Genomic DNA, 26,847 nt, shown 5'->3' on the forward strand with positions numbered 1-26,847 from the left:
GAGGCGACAATAGGGTTGGTCGATAACCCCCACACACACTCCATGATCGTTGAGTCGACAGGGATTGATCAGTCGCCGGGAGCTCGAGCTTCAGCTGGTTCCAGGGCACAAAACTAGCGTTGGGGCTCGCTGAGTATCCTCTCGTGTCGTACTTGTACAAGGTGTCACCCATCCTGTAGCACATCATCTCGTTGTCATCAAGCCACACGTCCCTCGGCAGGTCGCTGCAACGGTTATTATTCATGCGGTCATCGGTAAGCTTGCAATTTAGATAGAAGGTGTACCTAGGAACCCACTGGCAGTGGAGCGGATCCGCAGTTCTGCTGCCCGCAGGCTGCTTCGATGCCATGACGCAGAACTGGAGCTTTGGATTATAACATTGCACGGTGTTGATGGCGAGACAGAGCTCCCCGCGCAGCTCAAACGCTGTTACCCGCACATCATTAGTGGAGTTCTCGTATTTTGGATGTTCTGGGGTACTGTATGCGCAGTGCGTCTCGCTTGCGACATCAATTTGCAATAACCTATCGGGCCTTTTGTCGGGTCTTCTGTGCGGGTTTGCCCGGTACATCACCACATATAACTTGCCATCCACGAGCACCGGTGGGGAGCCATCGCATACTGGGCGATACGGGCATGGGTTTGGGTGTTGGCGCCACCCTTGGCTGTCACCTAAGGTGCACACATCTAAGATGGTCTCGGTACTGCCCATTGTCGTTGAGTAAGAAAGCCGAAATAACTTGTACTCCTTGGTTGATGGGCTGAATCCTAGGGCGAAAAGGTTGCGTCGAGGTCCTCCTCCGAGAGACTGTGGTGCATTAGGAAGAGATTGAGTCTCGCCAGTGATAGGGTTGCAGACGACCACCGGCGCATTGCTAGCATGGGATGCGAAGCAAAGGAAGCCGTTACAGATGTTGGCGAGGCGGTAGCCCGTTGGATTGGTGATGCAACACATTGTCTTTCCCGTGGTGACGTTTAAAACGGTGGCTTCGATGCACCTTTCGGGCTCGAGCTTCTCTGAGACAAGCAAGACGTCCGCCACGCCGGAGTCGACGTGACTGGCCATGACGTGCAGGTGCTGGAAGGAGGGATCTCGGACGGCGCTGCGCCAGATCCTGGAGACGCAGCGGCACCGGGCGATGTCCCTGGTTGGCAGTTTCACCAGGATCTCCTGTAGAATTACCCTAGGTATCGCATATATTGGAGAACGTGCCATGGATCCGGCCGATTGTGAGGACGAGGTCTTGTGCTCAGCTCGGCGTGATCCTATCTCATTGATTATTTATGTGCCTGTTTGCCGAATCAGACTAGAAATCTTCTTGTTGGATCTTAGTAGAACACGGAAAGAAAACCTATATATTCGATACAAAGTAGGAATACAATTCCCATGGAAAGGAACGAACGGCTCTGTTGCTTAATTGAAGCAAATCTGAGACTGAGTAAGCTGTGGATTAACGAGCTTCCATTGTCGGCACTAGCTAGCTGCAATTATTTTTCGAAAAAAAATATACCACTGGCCAGTGGCCACATATAGTTGACTTCTTCTGCTCCCTTAGGAAATGCATATAATACGCAAGCTCGCGCGCTCGGCCTCCATCGTATCGTATGCCACCACGCGCTGTACGTACGCGTGTCTATGCCGGCATGAAAACCAGCGCAAGAGTTGCCCGTATTCTACTATTCTGTGTGCGTAGCTTGTTTTAAAATAGCAAAGTCCATCCAGAGTACGTATGTATGGAGCTCTAGGGAAATTCTGGCGTAGATCACGCTCTAATTAAATGAACCTTTTGTTTGTTATGCCGCGCAGAGAACCGTAGAGTCTATAAGTGTACACGTACGTATGTTAGTACCAAATTTGTAGTTTAGGTTAGAATGTAGCTGGAGTCAAGCACAATCGATCGATCGTGACATCTACACGCTACTGTGCATGTGCAATCGGGCTATAAATACCATCCCAAACCCAGCACAAGATCATCACACAAAGCCTAGCCACATCCAACAATATCGAGATCACGAGCTAGCTCTAGCTTTACTCGAACAAGGTTGTAGCAATGGCGCCATCATCCAAGAAGCTCGTCGTCCTGTTCGTTGCCCTGAGCCTGATGATTGCCGCCGTGCACGGCTGCGGACCCCACTGCCCGACCCCGTCGCCACCACCGCCGGCGACCAGCGGCGGCACCTGCCCGATCAACACGCTGACGCTGGGCGTGTGCGCCGACGTGCTGAACCTGCTGAAACTACACCTCGGCGTGCCGGCGAACGAGCAGTGCTGCCCGCTGCTGGCTGGGCTGGCCGACCTGGACGCCGCCGTGTGCCTCTGCACGGCCATCCGGGCCTGTTGGAATTCGCCCACGGATCGATCACATGAAACTAGACGAACACACGCACGCAAAAAAACTCGTGGCCAGGGGCACGTATCGTGCCCTCCTTTTCTCTTTATTTCTGAACTTATTTTCTCGCTGTTACAACCTTTTCCTTACAAGACCTCACGTGTATATATATACACGCACGGCCAGACCAGAACCTAGCTAATACTACACGGATAGAAACCTCTAATCCTACTCGAACTAGAACATGACTAGGACTACACGTCCAACACTTATCTCGTATTAGTACTACTACTCCTAATCAAACTCACCTAGCAGTAAACCTATTACAACTAGGACACGCCAAACCTGGCCTAAGCTACCAAGTTGTGAAACACACACAACTAGCTAGCTATGACCAACACTAGGACTTACACGTGGTAACTAAACAAACTTTGATCAAGATTAAGCTAACAATCTCTCCCTAATCTTGATCGACGACTCTTTGTCTTCGGTGCTTTCTCTGATCTTGACTCCTCGCACATCTGCGTCTTGTCTAGGTCTCGCTCCACGACAAGTTTAATTGGCTCTCCCCAATTTTAACTTGGCGAATTTACGGAACAACTTAAGCATGATCCGGACTACCCAACCACGCTAGCAACCGTGGAACACATCGTCCACCCTAGCGCGATACATGCCGACTACCTCGTGGACTACACCATCCACTCCAGCCTCATGTAGAGACAGGTCCTCATTAAAGAGACTCCCCTTCACTGGTTTACCGCCCCCTTCACACTTGACATTGATCCTCTCGTCGAGACACGTAGACGACTTGGTTGAGGCACGCTGACAGCTACCAGCTATCCTCTTGTTGCGTCTTCGCCCATGGTGATATCCCTCACCGGACAGTCCCTCAACCTCCACACGCTTCAACTGCAACGGATCCTCACAGAAACGAGCACTTGGACACAACGACGACTCACAGACTCGACGCCGACTCGACGTGCCAACTTGCACGCCCATGACTCCTTGACTCATCGGACTCCTCCGAAGACCTTCACGAAACTCCCGGACGACGATCTTGACGAGACTCCCGGCACCTCACCTCGGCACCACCTCTCCCATCAACGATCATCCACCTACACCTTCTCGCCAACGACAACACCCTGCTGCCCCTTCCGCATCGCTCCACCGAGCGACGATCGCCCGCCGCCTTGCTAACGACGGCTTGCACGCTGTCTTCACCCGACCGCTCCGCCGAGCGGTGGTCGCCCGCCCCGAGGCGCTAATAGGGTCGCCTCCCCGGGGCAAGCGCAACTTCAAATCTTGAACCTCGCTCTGATACCAATTGTTGGAATTCGCCCACGGATCGATCACATGAAACTAGACGAACACACGCACGCAAAAAAACTCGTGGCCAGGGGCACGTATCGTGCCCTCCTTTTCTCTTTATTTCTGAACTTATTTTCTCGCTGTTACAACCTTTTCCTTACAAGACCTCACGTGTATATATATACACGCACGGCCAGACCAGAACCTAGCTAATACTACACGGATAGAAACCTCTAATCCTACTCGAACTAGAACATGACTAGGACTACACGTCCAACACTTATCTCGTATTAGTACTACTACTCCTAATCAAACTCACCTAGCAGTAAACCTATTACAACTAGGACACGCCAAACCTGGCCTAAGCTACCAAGTTGTGAAACACACACAACTAGCTAGCTATGACCAACACTAGGACTTACACGTGGTAACTAAACAAACTTTGATCAAGATTAAGCTAACAGGGCCAACATCCTGGGCGTCATCAACATCAACGTGACTGCCGACCTCGTCCTCCTCCTCAACCAGTGCGGCAAGACCTGCCCTCCCGGCTTCACCTGCCCTCGCTGAACGTATCCATACGCTCCATGCACCTATATACATACTGTATACGAGTCTCTCCGTTCCGTTCCATGTAAGTGTTTGGTCCCGTGCGTCCTCAGCTTCCCTGCTTGCCATGAATGCACGCAGTAGTCCCGAGCCCGAGGTATGTGCGTGAAATTGTGTCTTGTTGTGTGGTGTCTAAATAAAATACGGTACCGCCTGTGTTGCGGCTAACCGTATCTATATGTACCCGTACGTGAAATTGTGAAAGAAAAGTTTGTTTAACATGTGTTATCGTTGGAAGTGCTAAATCAATCTATCGAGAAAAAGCAATCACATTAAGCTAACAAGATTTGACAACATTATTCATGATCGAGCCTACATCTGCGGCCCATTTTTAATGGGCGCTGCTCCCCAAGCACAATCATAATACCCACGACGACAACCCGCGACCATGATACATATATTTCAGATCTATAATGCCACGCCGGTCCAGCACCACCGAACCGTACCAGAAAACACAATCTTACGTCTAACATAGCTTGTATCTAGTCCTTTTTTTGCCTACTCTCAGTACCTTTATATATTAGCCTAGGTTACGGGTGTTCGACTTCAACATGCAACCTACCGTTAATTACAAATGCAATTATAGTGCAACTCGTAGACATATTCAACGCATATGTCTATAAGCATGTCTTAACTCGGTCGAAAACTGTATGACATATATGAAAATAGCAATACACCACCTCCTCATGACTCACATTCAGGGCGTGGCGGGAACACTTTTTTTTTTCATATATTGTTCCGCTAAACATACAAGGTTCAGGTCTAAGATCATGTCAGTCTGACTAAATAACACTCATTACAATTAGAAAGTTGCATCAACATATATATCAACAAAATAGAGTGGTGTTTTGGAACATGGGAGCATATGCTCCCTCTATTTTGAAATTCATCTTACACATATTTTGAATTTCAAAAAAATTGAAACGAAAAATTTGCACGTACATCTTCACGTGCTACGCGCTCACAAAGTTGTTTCATAAAAAAATGGACTTCTCATGCATGTAACGTGTGTAAAAAAGGCAAAACTCAGTACTAAAAATAATGATTTTTTACAAGATAAATTTTCACTTTTTTGCACAGGCCATAAAAAATATTGATTTTTCCAGAAACTTGATGAATGCACATATATTACATAGATGTACATATAGAATTTTTTCTCAAAAAATTTTGACAACTCAAAATATAATTTTTTGGTATAGAGAGCATACGCACCCGGGAGCCGAATTGAATTTCCCTTTAAGATAGATACCACAAATTCTGATGACAATTTAGCCTTTCTTGATTGAACTCATCCAATTCCTATCCACCCTAATTTCCTCCAAAGGAGAACTCACACATGACGGAGAAGGATGAAAACATGGTAGTTGAGATTGGCTTCCTAATCTTGGCGGAAAATCAACCACTCCAGCGTGGACGTGGAGAGAAGAACCAATCCGCCCCCAAACAAAGATTGTCATGGCAGCTCCCTGCTTGGCAGAAGACTATGTGCTTCTGGACGATGGGTATTTATGTCTATATAGTCATGTGTCAAAAGGAGAGGGTCATCTGAGCACTCGTTGGGGTTTGAGGTCCACGGCGTGCCAAAAAAGTGTTTCTGCTAAAGCCACCATCAACTATGATAGTTTTGTTTCATCTCTCGTGAGATTCTGGAAAAAATCCTAAGCAAAGTGGTTGCGTCTAAATCCTTATAGAACCCTGTGCCGCCGATATCGTGTTCCTCATAATATCCTTCGTCGCACACCGACAAACGGAACAGTAGTCCTCCGGAACACTGTAGTCATGCGTTATAATTTTTTATCCTAATTAAATCTTAAGTAATTTGCTTATTTATTCAAGAATTGTGGGAGTGTTGCTTGCTCCTTTGCCCAGCCAAATCGACAAGAAACCACCGTGTCGAACTTAGATCATACTACCCTAGCTAGTAACACACGGAAATAAAATCTACTCGATTCAAAGTTGGTACACGTTTGCTTCTGCTGTCGGCACTTGGCACTGGAATTATTTGTCTGAAAAAACTACTGGCCAGACGCATAGCTGACTTCTGCTAGCTATCGATCCCTTAGCATATGCAAGCTCGACCTGTCCGTAGTATACTAGCGCTGTAATACGTACGTGTCCATGCACTACCAAACTATGCATGGTGCTGGCATGAAAACCGTATAATATATATCTTCAGAGCGTGAACTCCGAGATCAGCGATTTCCAGGGCTAGATGAGTTGCCGTATTCCATGTGCGCGGCTTGTTTTAAAATATCAAAGTCCATGAAGACATACTGAAAGTCGCCCGCGCCAGGCGTAGATCTCGCTCTAAATTAACGCACAGGGAGTTAAAAGCATCAATAATGGTACACGTAGACCAATTTTGCAGTTTACGTTAGGGCAGCTAGAGTCAAACTCGATCCATCGATCATGACATAGATGGAAAAAAAAAGAGCTATATACATTTTTGGTACCACAACTTGTACTACATGTGCAGTTTAGTACCACAACTTGCAAAAGAGCAACTGGAGTATCACAACTTGCACCGAGCGAGCAAATAGGTCCACGATCAATTAGAAGCCGACATGTGGCATTGTGATTTTCGCAAATAACACCCTTTATATTTTTCTCCCGCAAATGTGACCTTGGTGTTTTCTTTACATGTAGGTCCCACCTGGCAGAATATAGAAACAATTAAAAACAAAGTACTTTTCGTGGGATTTGAACTCACGACCTGTAGGAGCCTCAGAATAAGGTTACCACTGAGCAACACAACACTTTGTTCAGATATTGTCGGATTTCAATTTATTATACAATTCCTGGACGGTGCGGGCATCTTCAAACAGACCTAAATACATGTATAGCGGTTATTCACATCGATCATGGTTATGTTTACTGCACAGAGACGTTATGGTTTTATTCTCTTTTTGGTCTGGTTTCCAAGTTAGAGACATTGTTTGCTATGTATTTTTTTTAACATAAGACGTCAGTTGCTACGGTGATTTTAGCAAAGATATCAGCCAAATCTGCACACGCCGAAGGGGACGAGATGATGAGGCGAGGCATGCATAGCCTCTCGTAGCCATAGCCTGCAGCCAACGGCATAGGCACTTACACTGACTGCCGTGGGTGATCAATTGGGTAAATCAGTCTCCTAGATCATCCTCCGGCTAGGCCATTGTTGCTTACGTGGTACTTCCTGAGGTGCCCCTCTCGCTGATGTTGGCGGGTTCTTGTTTTCCTCCTCTTTCTTGAGCTTCGCTTCTAAACATGCACCACATCGTGATGGTCAGTGGTGCTAGTCCGGCACCACATTTATGGTGGCCATGGTGGCGCCCGCGGTTCACTCCTTGCTCTACATTGTGCTCCTTTGTAGTGAGGGGCTCTACATTGTGCGACCAGCGGCGGCACCTGCCCGATCAACACGCTGACGCTGGGCGTGTGCGCCGACGTGCTGAACCTGCTGAAACTACACCTCGGCGTGCCGGCTCATGAGCAGTGCTGCCCGCTGCTGCAACGGGCTGGCCGACCTGGACGCCGCCGTGTGCCTCTGCACATCCGGGCCAAGATCCTGGGCGTCGTCAACCTCAACGTGACCGCCGACCTCGTCCTCCTCCTCAACCACTGCGGCTTCACCTGCCCTCGCTGAACGTATGCATACGCTCCATGCACCTATATACATACTGTATACGAGTCTCCGTTCCGTTCCATGTAAGTGTTTGGTCTCGTGCGTCCTCAGCTTCCCTGCATGCCATGAACGCACGCACGCAGTAGTCGGTGCCCGAGGTACGTGCGTAAAACTGTGTGTCTTGTTGTGATGTCTAAATAAAATGATCCACTGTGTTACGCGAAAAAAGAAAAATGATCCACGGGTGGAGAGCTTGTATCTTCGGAAAATTTGGTACCGCCTGTATTGCAGCTAAGCGTATCTGCATGTACAAGTACGTTGAAGTCTGAAAGAAAAGTTCGGTCAACATGTTTTACCTCGATCCAACTGTATGGCATGTATGAAAATATACCGCACCACATCAACATGACTCAGTATTATGGCGGCGGGGACCCTTTTTTTTTTGCGCATATATGGTTCCGCTAAGCATAAGGTTCAGATGATAGATCATGTCGCCCGGGTCAAAGTAACAAGCATTACACATAGATAGAAAGTTGGATCAACATCTTAACAAGAACATATTTAAGCTAGATACCATAAATTCTAATGAAAATTTAATCTTATATGATTGATCTCATCCAATTCCAATCCATCCTAATTGCTTAGAGCAACTACAATAAGTTCTAGTCAGCTGGCTATAAGTATTAAAATAATATATTGTTACCTAGTTGGAGGAGAGAGTGATTAGGACATCCCTACCGAACCACTATACCTCCGTCATTACAAGATGAATATGATGCTGCCGTGAAGCTCAAGTTCAATGAAGTTAGGATTGGACCTATGACAAGAGCTCATGCGAAGCTACTCAAACAACAGGCGAACTTGTTCCTAAATGATAACTTGATCGATGAGAACTTTATACTGCCTAAGTCCTTTTACTTATATATGATCAGGTACGAAGATGGAGCAAGCGTCGCACGAGGAGAAGAGTAGCAGCTGGACGTGAAGCTGGACATGGAGCTGGACATGAAGCTGTACAAGAAGACATTCCAAGGAAGCGCGAGGGAGGAGAGGGAGGCATGCGTGAGGGAGGAAGATCAAGTCCAGGCCGGTGCCCAGCCCGGTCAGACCGGCCTTTACGCCGGCCTGCCCGGTCCCAGGCCCGGTCCAACTGGACCCCACGCCAGAAGCGCCCGGCGCCTGCCGGATCCAGCGCTGGTGCCATCCGGGCGGGTGTACTGAGCCACTCGTCCCACGCCCGGTCACCACCCGGTCCTGGCCCGGTTGAAACCGGACCACCCTGTGCCTGGCTCGGTCAACCGGCCTCCTGACGGGCCTAGTCTGAGTCAGTTCGACCAGATCTCGATCTGGGTCGGTTTTTGATATATTTTCTCGACTTCTGATCATCCTGAACCCCTATATAAGTATCCAGGACTGCTCCAAATTAGGTTTAGACCATGTTTAAGATAAACCCTAGTTCATAGTTGATTGCTTTGCAACTCTATTGAATCTCTACACCAATCCGCATTGATTCGGTGTTTTGCTACTGAAAGTCTTGTGTGATCTGCTGTTCCATTGGGAATTAGACGGTTGCAACTTACCGCTTCATGGTCGGCGGCTACGTGCGCAAGTGTGTGGAGTTGCGAATATCTTGCAGGGTTGAGAGCTGTTGCATTGGCGACAGGGACCAATCGAGAGTCTCGTTGCGTCATACAAGTTATCATCCACTTCATCATCGTGTTATCTCTGCTGTGTTCATCGCGTGTGCATCACATCCACCGTCGCTTACTGACAAGATCGGGCTACCCTTATCAGAGAGAAGAGGAGTGAGCTCTTATGCAAGAGCCAGCTCTAGCACGTGCTCCTATGCGCTATGTGAGAGTGAATGGTGGATCATGCACAGATAAAGTAGTACAATTTTATAGCTCACTATTATACATGTTGGCTCTAGAATGACTATAGATGATATGTCACTTTGCTTATAGCCAACAGTTGGCTCTATTGAACTTGCTCTTACAAAGGAGGACTCACACATAACGGAGAACAATGAAATCATGGTGGTGGCACTAGTGGAGAAGAGGCCTTTGGTCCCAAGCAAATGACCCACTGCTGAACCAAACCGGGTCCAATGCCCCCATTGGACCCGGTTCGTTTCTGCCCAGGACGACCCCACCCGCTGGCGCCTGTCTCGTAGCGGCCTTTGGACCCGGTTTGTCATACAAACCGGGTCCAAGGGTCCACCCGCAGGCGCGCCAGGCCGTGTCAGCCTAGGGAACCCTTTAGTCCCGGTTTGTATGACAAACCGGGTCCAAAGGCCCCCTCTGGCTATATAACCTTGCCCCTGCCCAAGTGTGAGCCACACTTAGCCATTTTTTCACTATCTTCACAAGAGGGTGTATTGCTCTCCTCTCTTCTTCACATGCACAAGAGGTGTTTGATGAAATGCTTAAGAGGATTTGCCACTTGAGTTTACACAAATCAAGCCACACTTAACTTGCTTTTTTCTTCTTCATCGAGGTTAACAACTTTATCCTTTTCATCCGCAATTGATAAAATGCATGTGTATATATACATCGTGATGTTCCGTAATGGTTTTGATCAGCTTAATTATATCATGCGGATGAATCGGCAATGGATGTACATTGACCGACGGTTTGACGAGTTCATCTGCGGGCCTGGATAATTTTATGGCCGTGGCGGAGGCAAACAAACATGGTGGCTTCATGTATTGTCCATGTGTGGACTGCAAGAATACCGTAAATTACGCTCGCTCGAGTCTCATTCACGACCACCTTACTGCGATCCGGTTTCATGCCCGAGTTACTATTGTTGGACCAAGCACGGAGAAAGAGGGGTTATGATGGAAGACAATGACGAAGAGGAAGAGGATGATGACGGTTATCCCAATTTCCCCGAATACGATGATACTGCAGAAGGCAATGAAGACAATGAAGTAGAAGATCAAGAGGCACCGGATGAGCTCGCCGATGATGATCTTGGCCGGGCCATTGCCGATGCAAGGAGAGAATGTGAAACTGAAAAGGAAAGGTTGGCCTTCGACAAGATGATAGAAGATCACAACAAATTGTTATACCCAACTTGCGAAGATGGCCATAAAAAGCTAGGCAGCACTACTGGAATTGTTGCAATGGAAGGCGGAGAACGGTGTCACCGACTCGGGATTTGGAAAGTTGTCGACAATAATTAAGAGGAAGCTTCCAAGGGGTAACGAATTGCCCGCCGGTACGTACGAAGCGAAGAAGATTGTCTGCCCTCTAGGATTAGATGTGCAAAAGATACATGCATGCATTAATGACCGCATCCTCTACCGCGATGAGTACGAGAATTTGGATGCATGTCCGGTGTGCACTTGCATTGCGGTATAAGATCGGACGAGATGACCCTGGTGATGTTGTGGGCGAGCGCCCCAGGAAGAGGGTTCTCGCCAAGGTTATGTGGTATGCTCCTATAATACCACGGCTGAAACGCTTGTTCGAGAAATAAAGAGCACGCTAGGTTGTTGCGATGGCACAAAGAAGACCGTAAGAAAGACGTGATGTTGAGGCACCCTGCCGATGGCTCCCAATGAAGAAAAATCGATAGAGAGTTCCCAAACTTTGCACAGGATGCAAGGAACTTACGGTTTGGTCTCGGTACGGATGGCATGAATCCTTTTGGAGAGCGGAGGCTGCAGCCATAGCACCTGGCCTGTGACTCTTTGTATATATAACCTTCCTCTTTGGTTGTGCATGAAGCGGAAGTTCATTATGATGCCGAGTGCTCATACAAGGCCCGAAGCAACCCGGGAACGACATTGATGTGTACACGAAGCCATTAGTCGAAGAACTTCTACGACTGTGGTCCCTAGCAGGTGTACGTGTGTGGGACGAGCACAAGCGGGAGGAATTTGACCTAAGAGCGATGCTTTTCGTAACCATCAATGACTGGCTCTGCTCTTGGTAACATTTCAGGACGATCAAACAAGGGATACAATGCATGCACACACTGTTTACATGAGCTCGAAGGTGATTATTTGGAAAAAGGTCGGAAGGTCGTGTACTCGGGGCATCGTCGATTTCTTAGGCTTACCCATCCCGTAAGAAAGAAAGGCAAGCATTACAACGGTGAGGCTGATCACCGGAGGAAGCCTCCCATCGTGATGGTGTTGATATATTTGGTATGGTCAAGGATCTAGATGTAATATTTGGAAAGGGTCTCGGCGGACGGTCCGTTCCGAATGACGATGCCGGACACGCGCCCATGTGGAAGAAGAAATCTATATTTTGGGATCTACCCTATTGGGAAGTCTTAGAGGTCCGCTCTTCAATCGATGTGATGCACGTGACGAAGAATCTTTGCGTGAACCTGCTAGGCTTTCCGGGTGTGTACGGGAAGACAAAAGATACACCGGAAGCACGGGAGGACCAGACAACGTTGGAAAGACCCCAAAAAGCTGCATGAGAGAGTTAAAGGACGTCATTTATCCAGCTACGCTCTTACAAAAGCGAGAGAAGGAAATATTTTTTGAATGTCTTAGCAGTATCAAGGTCCCGTCTGGCTTCTCCTCCAATATGAAGGGAATAATAAATATGGAGAAGAAAACATTCCAGAACTTGAAGTCTCATGACTGTCACGTGATAATGACACAGTTGCTTCCGATTGCATTGAGGGGGCTTCTACCGGAAAATGTTCGACTGCCCATTGCGAAGCTATGTGCATTCCTCAATGCAATTTCTCAGAAGGTAATAAATCCAGAAATTCTACCGAGGTTGCAGAATGATGTGGTCCAATGTCTCGTTAGTTTTGAGCTGGTGTTCCCACCATCCTTCTTCAATATTATGACACATCTCCTCGTTCACCTGGTCGATGAGATTTCCATTCTCGGTCCTGTGTTTCTACACAATATGTTCCCCTTCGAGAGGTTCATGGGAGTCTTGAAGAAATATGTTCATAACCGTGCTAGGCCGAAGGAAGCATCTCCAAGGGCTATGGAACGAGAGGAGGTCATTGAATTCAGTGTTGACTTTATTCACGACCTTAAGCCGATTGGTGTTCCTGAATCGCGGCATGAAGGGAGACTAAGTGGAAAAGGCACGCTAGGAAGGAAATCAATGATATGTAGGGACGGGATTTCTTTGACTCAAGCACACTACACAGTCCTACAAAGTTCCACCTTGGTGGCTCCGTATATCGGTGACCACAAGAACTTTCTACGCTCCCAGAACCCGGGGCAGTCGAACGATTGGATTAGACATGAACACATGTCGACTTTCGGCGGTTGGTTGCAAAAACATCTCCTGAATAACGAACATATTGAAGATCAGTTGTACTTGCTGGCCCAGACACCATCTTCGATCGTAGTGACTTTCCAAGGGTACGAGATAAATGGGAATACATTTTACACGATCGCCCAAGATAAAAAGAGCACCAACCAAAACGAGTGGTGTCCGCTTTGATGCAATAATGAATGAAGGCCCAAATGACACATATTATGGTTACATAGAGGATATATGGGAACTTGAGTATGGACCTTCTTTTAAGGTCCCTTTGTTTAGGTGCAAATGGGTCAACAAAACAGGAGGCGGGGTTCGGGTAGACAAGTTGTATGGAATGACAACGGTGGATCTCAACAATCTTGGGTATAGAGACGAACCATTCGTCCTAGCCAAGGATGTGGCCCGGGTTTTCTATGTGAAGGATATGTCTACCAAACCAAGAAAAAGGAAACATAAGGAAACAAATACATCAAACGATGAGCCAAAGCGCCACATAGTTCTTTACTGGAAAAAGAAACATCGTGGGAGTGGAGGACAAGACAGACATGTCGAGAAGATTATAATCAGTTTGATGAAATTCCACCCTTCGAGTGAACATTGATCCAAGCATCAAGTTAAATGATGAAGATGCTCCATGGTTACGGCCGAAGAAGATTAATTAAATGATGAAGATGCTCCATCATCAAGTTAATTGAAGAATGTTCATGGCACAAATGAGTATCTCAACATGGCAATCAATTTCCCATTTATTTTTGTGTAATCATGTAACTGTATGTAAGATATTAAAAGTGGAGATGCGCCACGGGAGATTTCCCAACCCTTTCCCCAACAACTGTTAGATGAGATGTAGTCGTTCGGGGGCTTGGCAAGGCGTATCGATGCTCCTTTTATAGGCACGGCACCTCTTCTACTTTGTCTTGTTCCTTCGACAGGGCGTCGTGCGCTACATGCTTTATCTCATCGAGCCGGTGCGTCCACCCATGCGTTCTTATCCTGCCGAGCATCTTTAGTCCCGGTTGTACCCACCAGCCGGGACTAAAGGTTACCCACACGTCCTTATCCCACCGAGCGGTTTTTGGCGCCACTTGCGTTCCCGCCTATTTTTCTTCCCGCGCTTTCCATTGCTTCCCGCCTCCGTCCTCCCGCCATTTTTTCACTATATATATGTTGGCTTGGCCTCCATTTACATATCACATCTAGACTCATATACTGCAAACCTCATCACCGAGGTCACATGGCTTCCATCGTATCTCTAACCCTCCGGGAGGCGGAGGCGCTTTGCGCGTCGAACTACCCCTGCCCGCCGGGCTACCGCGTCCCCTACCGGCTGGTTGCTGAGCGTCGGAGGGGTACCGGTCCCTCCTGTCCCTCTAGGTGTGGCGCGCGAGATGGCCATCACGAACCACTACTACTTCGAGCTCACGCCGGAGCAGGCGGAGGAATCCCCGGTGGCATCCCGACTACAGCCCGACTTGGGAGAGCTTCTTCATCAATCGGCGTGAGAGGGCGCTCGCCGAGGCACGAGGACGGCGGCCCGCCTCCTTCGAACTTCAACGAGGCCGGCCGTCGGCTGTGGTGGCGCGACCGAACTCTCCCGGGCGTCATGGCCCACCGTGGCCCCCGCCTGCGCTACCCTCAGTCCCAGCCCACGCGTGCTCTCCCGCCGAGGTTTGACTACCGCGACCCCGATGCCGGCGACGATGATGACGGCGACTACGACGACTACGGTGGCGAGTACTATAGGGCCGGGCACGAGTATGAGCGAATGACTCGAACGGTCGAATCTGGCCATGTATCTTAATTAATTTTCGGTTGAGCTAGGCACGAGTACTATAGGGCTAGGCACGAGTACTATCCGGCCATGTATCTTAATTAATTTTCAGTTGAGTTACGTACTTTAATTCCACATGTAATCCGGCGGGAAACTTTTCTCATCATCGGCGTACGCCACAACGACTTTATTGAAAATACAATAAAATAGATAAACAACTAGTCTAGTCGATCTACTCGTCGTCGGAGGTTGTCTCGGTCCAAATGTCGTCCCACCGAGGGTCGTTGTCGTCCCAAGTTGTATTCGGGTTATCGAGCTCGAACACGGCGACGGCCCGACAATGGCTCCTGTTGGACCTGCGTTGTACCCGGAGGTCAGCGAAGAACGCGGCGGTGTTGTCGACGTCGTTGGGGAACTGCGCCCTCAACTGGCGCATCAACACCTCGTCGTGCTCGGCGATTGCGATCCGGCGTTGCACCTGGCGGTGGCGGCGACGGTCCTCGTCGTCGACGAGGCACGGCGTCGGCGCGAGGAACTCCGCCTCCTCTAGCGATTCGACGTCTTTATAGCACAGCGACGCGGCAAGTTTGGCGACAGGTGGCGCGGGGAAGCGGCGGGGCGTGGCACGTGGAAGCGGCGGCGACAGGTGGTGCGGGGAAGCGGCGGGGCGTGGCACGTGGAAGCGGGATCTACACGTCGCACGGCGGTGGCGGCGGGGCGAGGCACGTGGAAGCGGCGGCGACACGTGGCACGGGGAAGGGACACGTGTGGCGGTGGCGGTGGTGGGCAGTACACGGCGGTGGCCGGTACATGGCGGTGACGGTGGTGGCCAGGCGGTGGCGGTGGCGGTGGTGGGCGGTACACGGCGGTGCCGAAGGTGGCCGGTACACGGCGGTGGCGGTGGTGGGCGGTACACGGCGGTGGCGGTGGTGGGCAGTACACGGCGGTGGCCGTACATGGCGGTGACGGTGGTGGCCAGGCGGTGGCGGTGGCGACGGTGGCCAGTACACGGCGGTGGCGGCGGTGGACACGTGTGGCGGTGCGGTGGCTTTTTTCATTTGAAATAAGGCGGGAATGAAATTTTTTAAAAAATTTGGCCTTTGGACCCGGTTTGTATTACAAACCGGGACTAAAGGCCTTTTTGCGCGCGCAGCGAAAACGCAGCAAAAATGGCCTTTAGTCCCGGTTTGTATTACAAACCGGGTCCAAAGGGGGGCCTTTGGACCCGGTTTGTAACACGCACCGGGTCCAAAGGGGGGGGTATAAAAGCCAACACTTCGTCTCCGCGGGGATCAATCCCGCGGAGACGAAGCCGCACGCACAGACGCACGCCGCCAGGCTGCTCCGCCGCGCGCCCACGCCGCCGCCGCCGCCGCCGCCCGCGCCTGTCGCTGCCGACGCCGTCGTCCACCGCCGCCTCCGCCGCCGCCCCCTCCATCCCCGGCCCTCTCCGCACGCGCGTACGGCGCCCGCGCGCGCGCCGCCCGCCGCCGCCGCGGACATCGCCTCCTCCACCGCGCTCGTCGCCCTCCGCCGCCGCCCGCCACCGCGCTCCGCAGGTTGGTGCTCCCCCTCTCCCTCTCCCTCCTCCGGCCGGCCGACCGGCGGCCGGCAAGTTCTTTTTTTTTATTTCTTGTTAGATTGTTAGATTATTAGATTAGTTAGTTTTGTTAGTTTTGTTAGATTGTTAGATTGTTAGATTAGTTAGTTTAGTTAGAAAAGTTAGAAATATTTAGTTAGATTTAAATTAGTATAGTTAGAAAAAAAGTTACAATTTGTGTCGATGCCACCCCCGCGCGGACAACCTCTTCCGCGCGCGCCGGTAGTGTCGGCACCCCTGCTGGTGCCGAGTCCGTGGCGGTGCCCCTGCCGGCGCCCCTGGCGGTGCCGAGTCCGTGGTGGCGCCGCCGTGACATAGAGTTAGGGTCGTGAAATAGAGAGAATAGCGAGAGGAGGAGCGCCGAGTCCGTGGCGATGCCGGTAGTGCCGGCGCCCCCAAAATACGGTCGTTCAATTCCCTCTACCGCTCCCACTGTCGTTCCCGACCCCCGATCCGGATCGATCGATCCGGGGTCGTGGAACGCGGCGTTAGTACAAAAGTAGTGAAGTTTTTATTTAGCACAAGATCATGTTTTTTATTTATATTAGTACATATATGATTTGTTTTCGTAGCTACGATGCCGCGACAGCGACAGCCGGCGGGCCGTGGTCTGACTCTCACCGAGGAGATGGAGCAGATGGGGGAGGTCCGGGACTGGACTCCGTCGGGGTGGCACTGGGAGGTCTTAGCTTCCGGGTCGCGCACCTTGGTGCGGAATCCGGGTCCCGTTGTCGACCCGGATATTCTTTGGTGGAGGTCTTATGGGCCACGGTCGTTTCAGAGGGAGCCGGCCCCGCCGGGAGGAGGTAGCTCGGTGCATTGAAGCGGAGGACCAGCACGTTCGCCGTTACATGTACGCGTTAGACAACATGTATAGGACCGGATGGAGCGTTATGCGGGGATCTCATGTTAGCTATGCTCCCGTTGTTGTTCCGTGGCTTTGGGGGCACACCCGGCGCGGCTCGGGACCCGGTCGGCGCCCTCTAGGACCCGGTCCGCGCGGTTGAGTGGTTGTAGTAGTGATTGATATGTATTAGGGTTAAATAAACATGAACCCGATATATGTATGCATGTAACTGCACGATATCTGCTTTCAGCACTATATTATCGATCCTTAGTTAAGAACTACACATATGTAACTCCATTTTCAGTTTTACGCATTATCCTTAATTTGATCATATGATGGTTCCTATGTATAGCTTGCAGGTCGTTGTAGAAAGCATGGAGAGAGATGAAATTCAAGAAAATTTCATGGAGGAACTCATAGCAAACGGTACTCTGGATGATCGCGACGACGACGTTATTCCGGATGATGGCGGTGACGATGTCACCGCAACTTATTTGAATGACTCCGGTGAGGGAGCGGAGGATATTGAGGAAGAAGATCCTAGTGGCGCCGGTGAGGAACAAGATCATCATAATGGCTCCCGAACCGTAGTTATCACCGAGGTATATAAATTAATTAAGCCGCTGTTGATCGACTAGATGCATTAACTAATGAAATTGTATCGACTATGAACTATTTCTTTTTTAGCCCTCCGGATCGAGCACTTCTTACGTAAAGTCGAGGAAGCGAGGCCCGGCCAAAAAGTTGGATGACGGTGTTAGGCACGACATCACCCACATCGAGAAGGATGGTAAACCGATTGCTCCGAGAGAAAGGTGCAAAGTCATTTATAGCTCAATGCGGAGTGCTTGTTAGGGACCACGTCCCGATCACCGTTCGAGAATGGCACAAGCCGAAGGGACTATTGCTTGTCTGCAGAGGAAGAAGCTCAAGGTCTTTATATCGATGATGTAGCCAAAAACAGCATTATGAACAAGCTCATGTCACATTTCAACATAGTACCCGAAGAGGGGGGTGACGCTGAGAAGGCCAAGATGGAGCAGGCCCTCCGCGAGTTTGGCAAGAAGAAGATGGCCGAACTATTCAAGAGCCACAAGAAAAGATTGCGCCGCCTTATCAAGTTAAAGAAGACTCCGGACAGTGAGAAGGTAAAAAATCACTGGGACGAATTCGTGAAGTACAGCACGGAGTCAGAAGAATTTAAGAGAAGGTCGGAAATAAATAAGGCAAATGCTGCGTTGAAGCTATATCACCAAATTCTGGGTCCAGGTGGATACAGGGCTAACCGTTCCTAAGTGGCGGGCAGCTGAGGCGGAACCGACCGATAAAGGGATCAGATTAGGGACACACGGTTGGATCGAACGGTGCAAGGAGTGGTTCTACGGGATTGGGGGAACGTTGGATCCGGAAACGGGGAAGTGCATCTATAAGAAAGCTCATCCGAAGGTTCCCATTGATGCCCTGGAAAAAGCACATAGGGACGTGGAGGCGGGGTTGTTCCAGCCCGAAAGAGAGAACGATGAGCTGACACGCGCCCTTGGGAACAAAGAACACGGCGGACGAACACGAGGCACGAGCAGGCTCCGTTCCGTGGAAGTATGGCTTTCCTGCGGAAAGGAAGAGATTTCCCGATAAAAGACATGAGAGGAGGAAGGCAAGGGAAACGGACCGCCTGGCTAACTTAGAGGAGGGTATGAGCACCATGCAAGCCCAATTAACCATGGTAACCCAAGTACTTACATCTCGGATGGCTCGGGGGCGAGGCTGTAGATCCTGCACTCGCTCAATGCCATCGCCCCGCTGCAATCTCAACCACACCGAAAAAGCAGCGTGGCTTCCTCTCAGCAGGTGGATAATGATGATGATGATGACCAGGTGGTCGAGTCTCCTCGCTACCCCCGTGGATGATCTCACTGAGAGCCGTCCTTGTGAGCTGCATGTTAAAGTTTTCAACCTATCCTTCAAGGCGGCGGTCGGCATTCTCTTACCTACAAGGTCTTACCATTGCCGTCCGGTCCAAGACGACTTTGCTTGTTGTGATGGTGGATGAAGTGTTGAGAGAGTATGAGGGGTTGGTGCTTGAGCACCCCGCAGGTGAAGATGGGGAAATCAAAGAACTGGGAGAAGCCCGTAGAACCACCGTGCAATGGCCGAAGGAGAACATTGTGTTTCCAGGTGAGAAGCCAACAAGCAGGCCACCTCCGCCTCCTCCGCCACCTGTGCAGTCTCCTCCGCGTGATGATTCTCCTCTGCGCGATGATGATTCCCCTATCCATGACCGGTCTCCTCCGCGTGAAAATACTCCGCCGCCTCCTCCTCCTCGTCGGGAGACTCCGCCGCTTCCACCTAAGCAAAAGAGGAAGCGGTCCGCGGCACCTCCTACAGCTCCAAAGAGATCATCAACTCCAATGAGGGAACGAGACTCCGAGTTGTTGCCACATGAGCAGACTGAAGAGCAAAAGGCGTTTCTTGCAACTGCACCGAAGAAGATGTTTATTCCACCGCAGACAGTGAAGCACTTTGCCGAGACGAGAATGAAGAGACCTGAGCTGAGAGCTGATTATGACCGCTCTCTTGGACAGTCCTCTAGAGCGATGAAAGAAGCAAAAAAGTCGCCCGGCTTGGACAACGGGACATTCGAGGCCGCACCCCACTTCATCGTGGAGCCATATCATGATCCAGAGACGGCATCGATGATCGAACGGGCGGCTAGAGCTCAGGGAGCATCAGTTGAGTACGAAGATTACTATCCAACGGCTCAAGTGGTAAACACGTATAGATACGGATCTGATCTCGTCAAACCTGGCGAGCTCGCGCGTCTAGGGACTCAGATGCGAAGGTTGCATGAATGGTACCTGAAAGCCTGTCGAAGAAGTGAAAGGTACCTCACGGTGTATCTTAGAGATGAGCATTACTTCCGGGGGGAAGACGAGATAAACATTGAGTTAGAAGAAGCTGTTTCGGTTATTCAATCAAGACGCCCTCGATAAAGCTGTCATCGGTTGCTACGCACTGTAAGTGATTTATTTGTGTAATTAAGTTTGTAGCTCATTCATTTGCACTAACAATTATCCTCATTATATTCTTTGTGTACGCTATACATTTAATTATGCAGAATGAAGAAGCTGGAATACAAAAGAGGCAAGCTCCTACCGCTGGGGTTCATAGACCCAAACATAGTTCATGAAGTTACGGTTCGACAGTACCCAAGGACACAGAGGACAACATCGTAATGTTTTTAGAGAAGCAAGCGGACAAAGAGGATATATTCTTTCCCTACAACTTCAAGTGAGTGTTATATATAACATACATTATGCTTGTGCACCTTCCACTTTATTCTCGTAATCATTGAGCTATGCTTGTGCGGTTTCCACTTTATTCTCCTAATCATTGATCTTCACCTTGGAGTCGTAAACGTCATGGACTCGAAACGTAAAGAATATGCGGAATGGGCGGACATGGCTGCCATCCTCCGGAGGTAGTTTCAATCAATTTCGTATTGGCATCTTCATCTGCTCTAATTCGAAGATATCATCAACTAATCAATTACTCATTTACTCATTATTTTTTGCCGGACAGGGCTTGGAAACGGTTCATCAATACTCGTTCGGGTGAATGGAAACCGGAGCTTACATTTAGAGATTACCCTGTAAGTAGTACTGTATATATAGCTATGTCCGTGAAACTTTATATATGATATTTACTTTCAATACGATGCTTGATTATTAGTTTGATCGAACTATTTTTTCGTAAAGTGTATGAGGCAGGAAAAAGGGAATAACTTATGTGGATACTACGTCCGCACCTTCATGCGTGACATGTCCTGTCCCAAGGGTGGGGATGCCCAAATACACCACACTCGTGTACGATAACAAATTTTCACAATTAATCTTAATTAGTACCATCTATTGTATTGAGTTCCATTCATATATTGATCTCCTTTTTTAAATATAGATGACACGCTGCAGGGACACTCTCATAACAGCGGATCAAATAAAAACAATTCAAGAGGAAATCGCGGGATTCTTTATTACCGAGGTCCTTACCCCGGGTGGAGAGCACTATCGGAAGATCGTGACGGCGGAGGATATTCGTTCAGGAAAAGTTGTATTGTAAATATGCATGCATTACGTGTACCTGTGTTGACTATGTCGTGTACTGTTGACGATGTCTATATATATTCATGACGATTTTTTGTGGTTTCTTGAATGATATATATGCATTGCTGAAACTCTGCCGCGGCAGAGAAACGCTCGGTTTCTGCTGCGCGCGCAGAAACGCTGGTACAGCCTAAATACGTGCGCGGCAGAGAAATAGCAATTCTCTGCCGCGGAGAGAAACATAGGCCCGGTTCGTACCACGAACCGGGACCAAAGCCCTTCCAGCGCGAGCTCCCTGGTCGCACCACGTGTTGAGGCCTTTAGGCCCGGTTTATCTTTGAACCGGGACTAAAGGGTACCCCCTTTAGTCCCGCCTAGTTGGTCCCGGTTCGGGAACCGGGTCTAAAGGCCCAAATGGACCGGGCCTATTGCCCCGTTTTCCACTAGTGTGGAGATTGGCTCCGCAATCCCGTGGGGCAAAGAGCGCCTAAAATTCAACTCCTCCGGCGTGGGGAGTATTAGAGATGTAACATCGATACATTATGGTGTTTTTCCTTGCTATGTAACACGCAACCGGCGATCCCAACGGTTATGACCGTTCAGTACACCAAAATTCTACAGGGAGAGGAACCAATCTGGCCCCAAAACAAAGAACGAGACTGCAAATATCTGTTTTGCAAAAGAAGTTGTGCTTGTAGACACGAATAATTTATATATATATATATATATATATATATATATATATAGTTCTGCTATTCTCGAACCGGTTCGAGAATAACTATTCTCGAACCCTTTCTGAACTTCCTAACTTATCGCATGCGAACTTCCCGTGAGTCTTCATATTTTCGCGTCCCACGTCCCGCTCGCGTCCCGCTCCCGCGCGCGTGTGAACTTCCTACGAGACAGCGAACCGTTACGTGTCCCACCTCCCGCTCGCTACCCACCTCCTCCGTGCTCGCTCCCCACCCCTCCCTCGCTCGCTCCCGAGCTCTTCCATGGCGATTTCCTCCCCTGCTCGCTCCCGAGCTCTTCCCCGGCGTTTTCCTCCCCGCTCGCTCCCGAGCTCCTCCCCGGCGATTTCCTCCCTTGCTCGCTCCCGAGCTCCTCCCTTTGCTCGATGCGTTTCTTAGAACTTCGGCGACGGTGGCGGCTCATCTCCGTGCTCGTGTCCGACGCTCCATCGACGAATTTGTTCTCCACTGGTGCATCGCAGATCGTCGATGTCTGCGGCACAGTTTCTTCTATGCTATCCGGACATTGCTCTTATCTTTTTTATCTTGATCTGCAGATTTGTTTTTTCCGATGGCCGTCGCACAGCTTCGGCGTTCTTCTACGTGAAATCCTCGAGGTTGATGGCTCCGCCGTTATATTCTCGCGCATTGTTTGTCTTCGGTAATGGTATTGGGTCTCTCTCCCCTGTAGGATTTTTGTTTTGATAGGTTTGCTTGATCCTTATCCACGAATTTTGTTTTCACAGATCTATGTTCTTTGCTTAGTTCGGTATTTGCCTATGCTTGTGTAGTTATGTTTTCCTCAGTTGATGCAGTGATGACGCGGTGGTGTTCATGCTTACACTTTGATGTAGTAACGTAATCCGGATAATGCTTGTTATCTCGTGGGTTTTTTCGTAGCTTACAAGTCTCTCGCTCTGTTTTTCATTACCAGCAAGTGCATGTTTGTTGGTGTTATAACAAATGAACTTCTTTAATTTTATGATGTGAACTACCGGAATGCATGAACTTTGTCAATTGCATGTTTGATTTTCATCTTTCAGATAAGTTGTGGCCTCTATTTCACATGTAAATCCACATCGAGCATGTATGTATCTCTCTGTTTGTAAGTTGTGAACTTCCCTTTAATGTACTATCCAATTTTGTTGTATTATTGTTTTTCCATTCATACGCATGTTTTTATCTTTTTTATCATCTGAAAATGAACTGCTGTTACTTTATTACGTGAACTGCGGTCAGTTTACTTCTGGTATTCTTTTTCTTTAACTCAATGTATAAATTAAGCAGTGTTAATTTTTTTTATTCTTGTACCATTAAAGGGGGGTTGGGGGGACCCCCCCATACTAGGAAATGAATAAAAGGTTTTTTAATAAATGTTTAAAATAGAGTGTAATACCTTTTTTAAGATTAGTGAACTCCTTGCGTTTACAGAAGTGCACTTCGTAATTGTGGTGGGGAACTCCTACCCGCTATATTAGGAAATCAATTAATGTTTTTAAAACATACTCAAATACCCTTTTTCAAGATGAGTGAACCCCTGACGTGTTTTTCAAGTGAACTTCGTAATGGTTGTGGGGACAGTGCGGGTGTGACCCTCCCATCCTATATTTTTTCTTTTTTTTAGACAAAGTGAATCGCAGTCGCAGTTAAATGTGAACTTCCTGTTTGTTTCTATCTGACTGACAAAGGTAACGTTTCAGTGTTTTTTTTATTGTTGCCTCCTTTTTTTTAATATAAATTTGGTGCAGTTATTTCGCAACTCCTCTTTTTACTCCTCTTGTCTGCGCCTTCTCCTTCGCACTCCCCACTTCCCCCACTCGCAGGCGGACATCCCGAAACTGCTACATCCTCTCTGCAATGGCGGCGGCGCTCTAGGTAACTGCTGCCCCCGCATCGTTTGCTATCCCCCGTCCCCCGTTGTTATTCCTTCGTTCTACTCGAAATCCACCATTTCCCCTTTGGTCTAAACCCTAGGTTCGCTGCAGCTTTGCTCGTCCTCGCCGTCTTCGGTGTTTGCCGGCGATATTTCCCCGTTCGGCCGGCGGTTGGAACTCCGGCGCTACTCCGATTCTTCTTCGCGGTGGTTCTAGTTCGTCCCGCACGGGCTGGTCGGCTTCAATTTTTGGTTTGGGAGTCCGTTCCTCTTTTTATTTCTCTCGTGAGTGATGGATAAGGATGCTTCGACCGGTGGTGGAGGTTTGTTTTTCGGATTTGTATTTTTACTACCCATAAATTCATGCTTTATTCTTGCGTTGTCAAAAATGAAATATCCATGTTTTTGTTCTCGTCCTATGACTCGGCCCATTTATTTTTGTTCTAGGGTTTGCTTTTCCGTAGGCTTTTTTTCTCGTGTTATAATTCCCCGTGGTCACCATTTAGGGTTCTATCTATTTATCTCGTGTTTCGTATAGCACATGTTATGAACTACTTGTCATTTAATTGAACTCACTCGTATTAATTATGTTCATTCTTCCTATGTATAATGTTTATTTTCATGTACAGTGCTGTTTTTTTTAAAAGTGAATCATGAAATTAACATTTTGCTGCACATAGGAAGTATAAGTCTGAACATGAATTTTTTTCCTATGTTTCTGACATTGAATTTTTTTGTTTTTTGTATTTTTTAGGGAAGGTATTTGATCATGTTGATGATTCTGGTGATGCTGTGTTTTCTGGTTTGGGGAATTTATCTTCTAATATGACAGATGATGCTGATGAGTCAGGTTAGGAACATACATATGTGAACCTCACTAACATTTTCTAGTGAACTTCCTTTTCCTGCAATCCATACAAGCTTTCTTGATTACATTTTACTCTTTTTTGTGTTTTTTGTTTGTGTTATGCAGCTGACAAGACTATAAGAGAATCTCTGGATTTGCTGAACCAGGATTTTGCTGCATATTCTCGCCGACGCTTTACCGCGTTTCTTAGATCCCCCGTATTTGACAGACTCCCGCTGTTGAGAAGGGTAACATGGGCAGCCCTGTTTTTGATTATACTCCTCTGCGGCAAGTTCTTGAATCTGAAACAGTTGAAGCTACACCTGTGATGGAAGAAACCCAATCTCAGTCTGTGGCTGGTACTCAAATAGTTACTCAGGATTATATGGTGGAAGAACAGCTTGCGAAAGAAAAGGAGAGACAAGCTGCTAAATTAGCTCAGCACCAGGAGAGAATTACTACATATTACCGGAAATATCCTGCGAAAGCAAAGTCTGCTAAGGGTACTGCCGTTGTCCATGATGTTGCATGTGATGGCGAGGCTGCTGAACCCACATGTGATGAATGTGGTGCTGAAACTGTTTCTCCTAAAGTTAGGAAAGAAAGGGGTGTTTGCAGGAAGATAAAAGAGAATTCACCTCTGGGGAAAGCTGCTGCTGCTGCCCAGGCCAGAGATCCTTTGCAGCAGACATACGCCCCAGGTGCCACTCAAGAAGATGTTGCTGCTGACAAGGTTATTTCTTTTATGTTCTTATTTGTTTATTCTGTTAAATTCCTTTTTTGTTCACTTTTACATAGGTGTACCATTGTGAACTTCTCTATTTTTTTAAAAAAATCTGCTGCTTCCGTCCGTGCTACAAATCCCGTGCGGCGCAGCCCTCGTGTTGTCGCTATCGTCCAGCCCACCGTTGCTTCGAAACGAGTTTCATCTCCCGGGAAATCACGTCCGGGTCACCGTAAACGTAAGATTGATGTCGATGAGACATATGTCCCTGATGCCACTGAAGATGGTGTTGCTGCTGGCAAGGTTATTTTTGTCTGTCCATTTTTACATAATTGTACCACTGTGAACTTCTTTTTTTTGTTTTTGTTTATTGAATCTGAACTCTTCCCTTTTTATGTATCTCATTTTTATGTAGTGCAATGCTAAGAAGAGTCGTAGAGAAGTTGTTAGTGATGAATCAGATTTTGAAGCTCCTGCCAAGGTTAGTGTGAACTTCTGTGTTCATATTGGTGTGAACTTCCTCTTCTCATTAAATTTTTTGTGGTTTTTAAATGTTTGTTTTTTATGTTTTTTTCTATACCAGGGGAAGAAAGTTGGTAGGAAGCCAGGTCCTTCTAAACCTGTTGTTTTGGAAGGTGATTCGAAGAAAGTTCTGAAAAGGCCGACAAAGAAAACCATGGCTAGGAAGAGGAAGGCAGTTGAAGATCTTGATGGTGAGAAGACACGTTTTCAGCAAACTATTCGCTGTTCTCTCGGTGAAGTTCGTTCGGCTGCAAAGCAATGTTAAAACAGCAACACAGTATTGAAGGTTGAGCAAGCTGGTTTTGGCTGTGTTTTTCAGTGGGTCCTGGAGGGTAACATATCACGTGTTCTCATGTGTTATTTGATGAAGACTATTGACACTTCTACCATGAAGTTGGCTTGTGGATCTGGCAGAGTTCTAGAGGTTAATAGAGACACTGTTCATCAGGTGTTTGGTTTTCCTATAGGAGGTGATACTCCTATACTGCCTGCAGAATCTGGACATGACGAGTCATTGGCTCTTTTGAAACAAGAGTTTGGGTTCGAAAGCAATGCTAGTATTGAGCCTAAAGATCTGCGTCAATTGTTGTCTGATCTTGTTGAAGACCCCGAGAAGGAAGATTTGGTCGTTAAGGTCTTCTTTGCCATTCTTTTTAGCAAGCTCATATGTCCCGGTTCAGCCTACCCGTGTCGGTAGGGAAGCCGCAATGCTTGTGAACATGG

General features: G+C 48.3%; 1 protein-coding gene and 1 pseudogene across 1 annotated transcript; both read left to right on the forward strand.

The window, feature by feature from the left end:
* Positions 1 to 2,051: 2,051 nt before the first annotated feature.
* Positions 2,052 to 4,208, forward strand: LOC124694288 (cortical cell-delineating protein-like). The gene is made up of 2 exons (XM_047227289.1): positions 2,052 to 2,337; positions 4,096 to 4,208. Exons 1-2 carry the CDS (start codon positions 2,052 to 2,054, stop codon positions 4,206 to 4,208), a joined length of 399 nt encoding a protein of 132 aa, XP_047083245.1.
* Positions 4,209 to 7,496: 3,288 nt separating this feature from the next.
* Positions 7,497 to 7,875, forward strand: LOC124694289 (annotated as a pseudogene).
* The last annotated feature ends 18,972 nt before the right edge of the window (positions 7,876 to 26,847 follow it).

The sequence above is a fragment of the Lolium rigidum genome, chromosome 3, assembly GCF_022539505.1.
Source record: "Lolium rigidum isolate FL_2022 chromosome 3, APGP_CSIRO_Lrig_0.1, whole genome shotgun sequence".
Taxonomy (NCBI): domain Eukaryota; kingdom Viridiplantae; phylum Streptophyta; class Magnoliopsida; order Poales; family Poaceae; genus Lolium; species Lolium rigidum.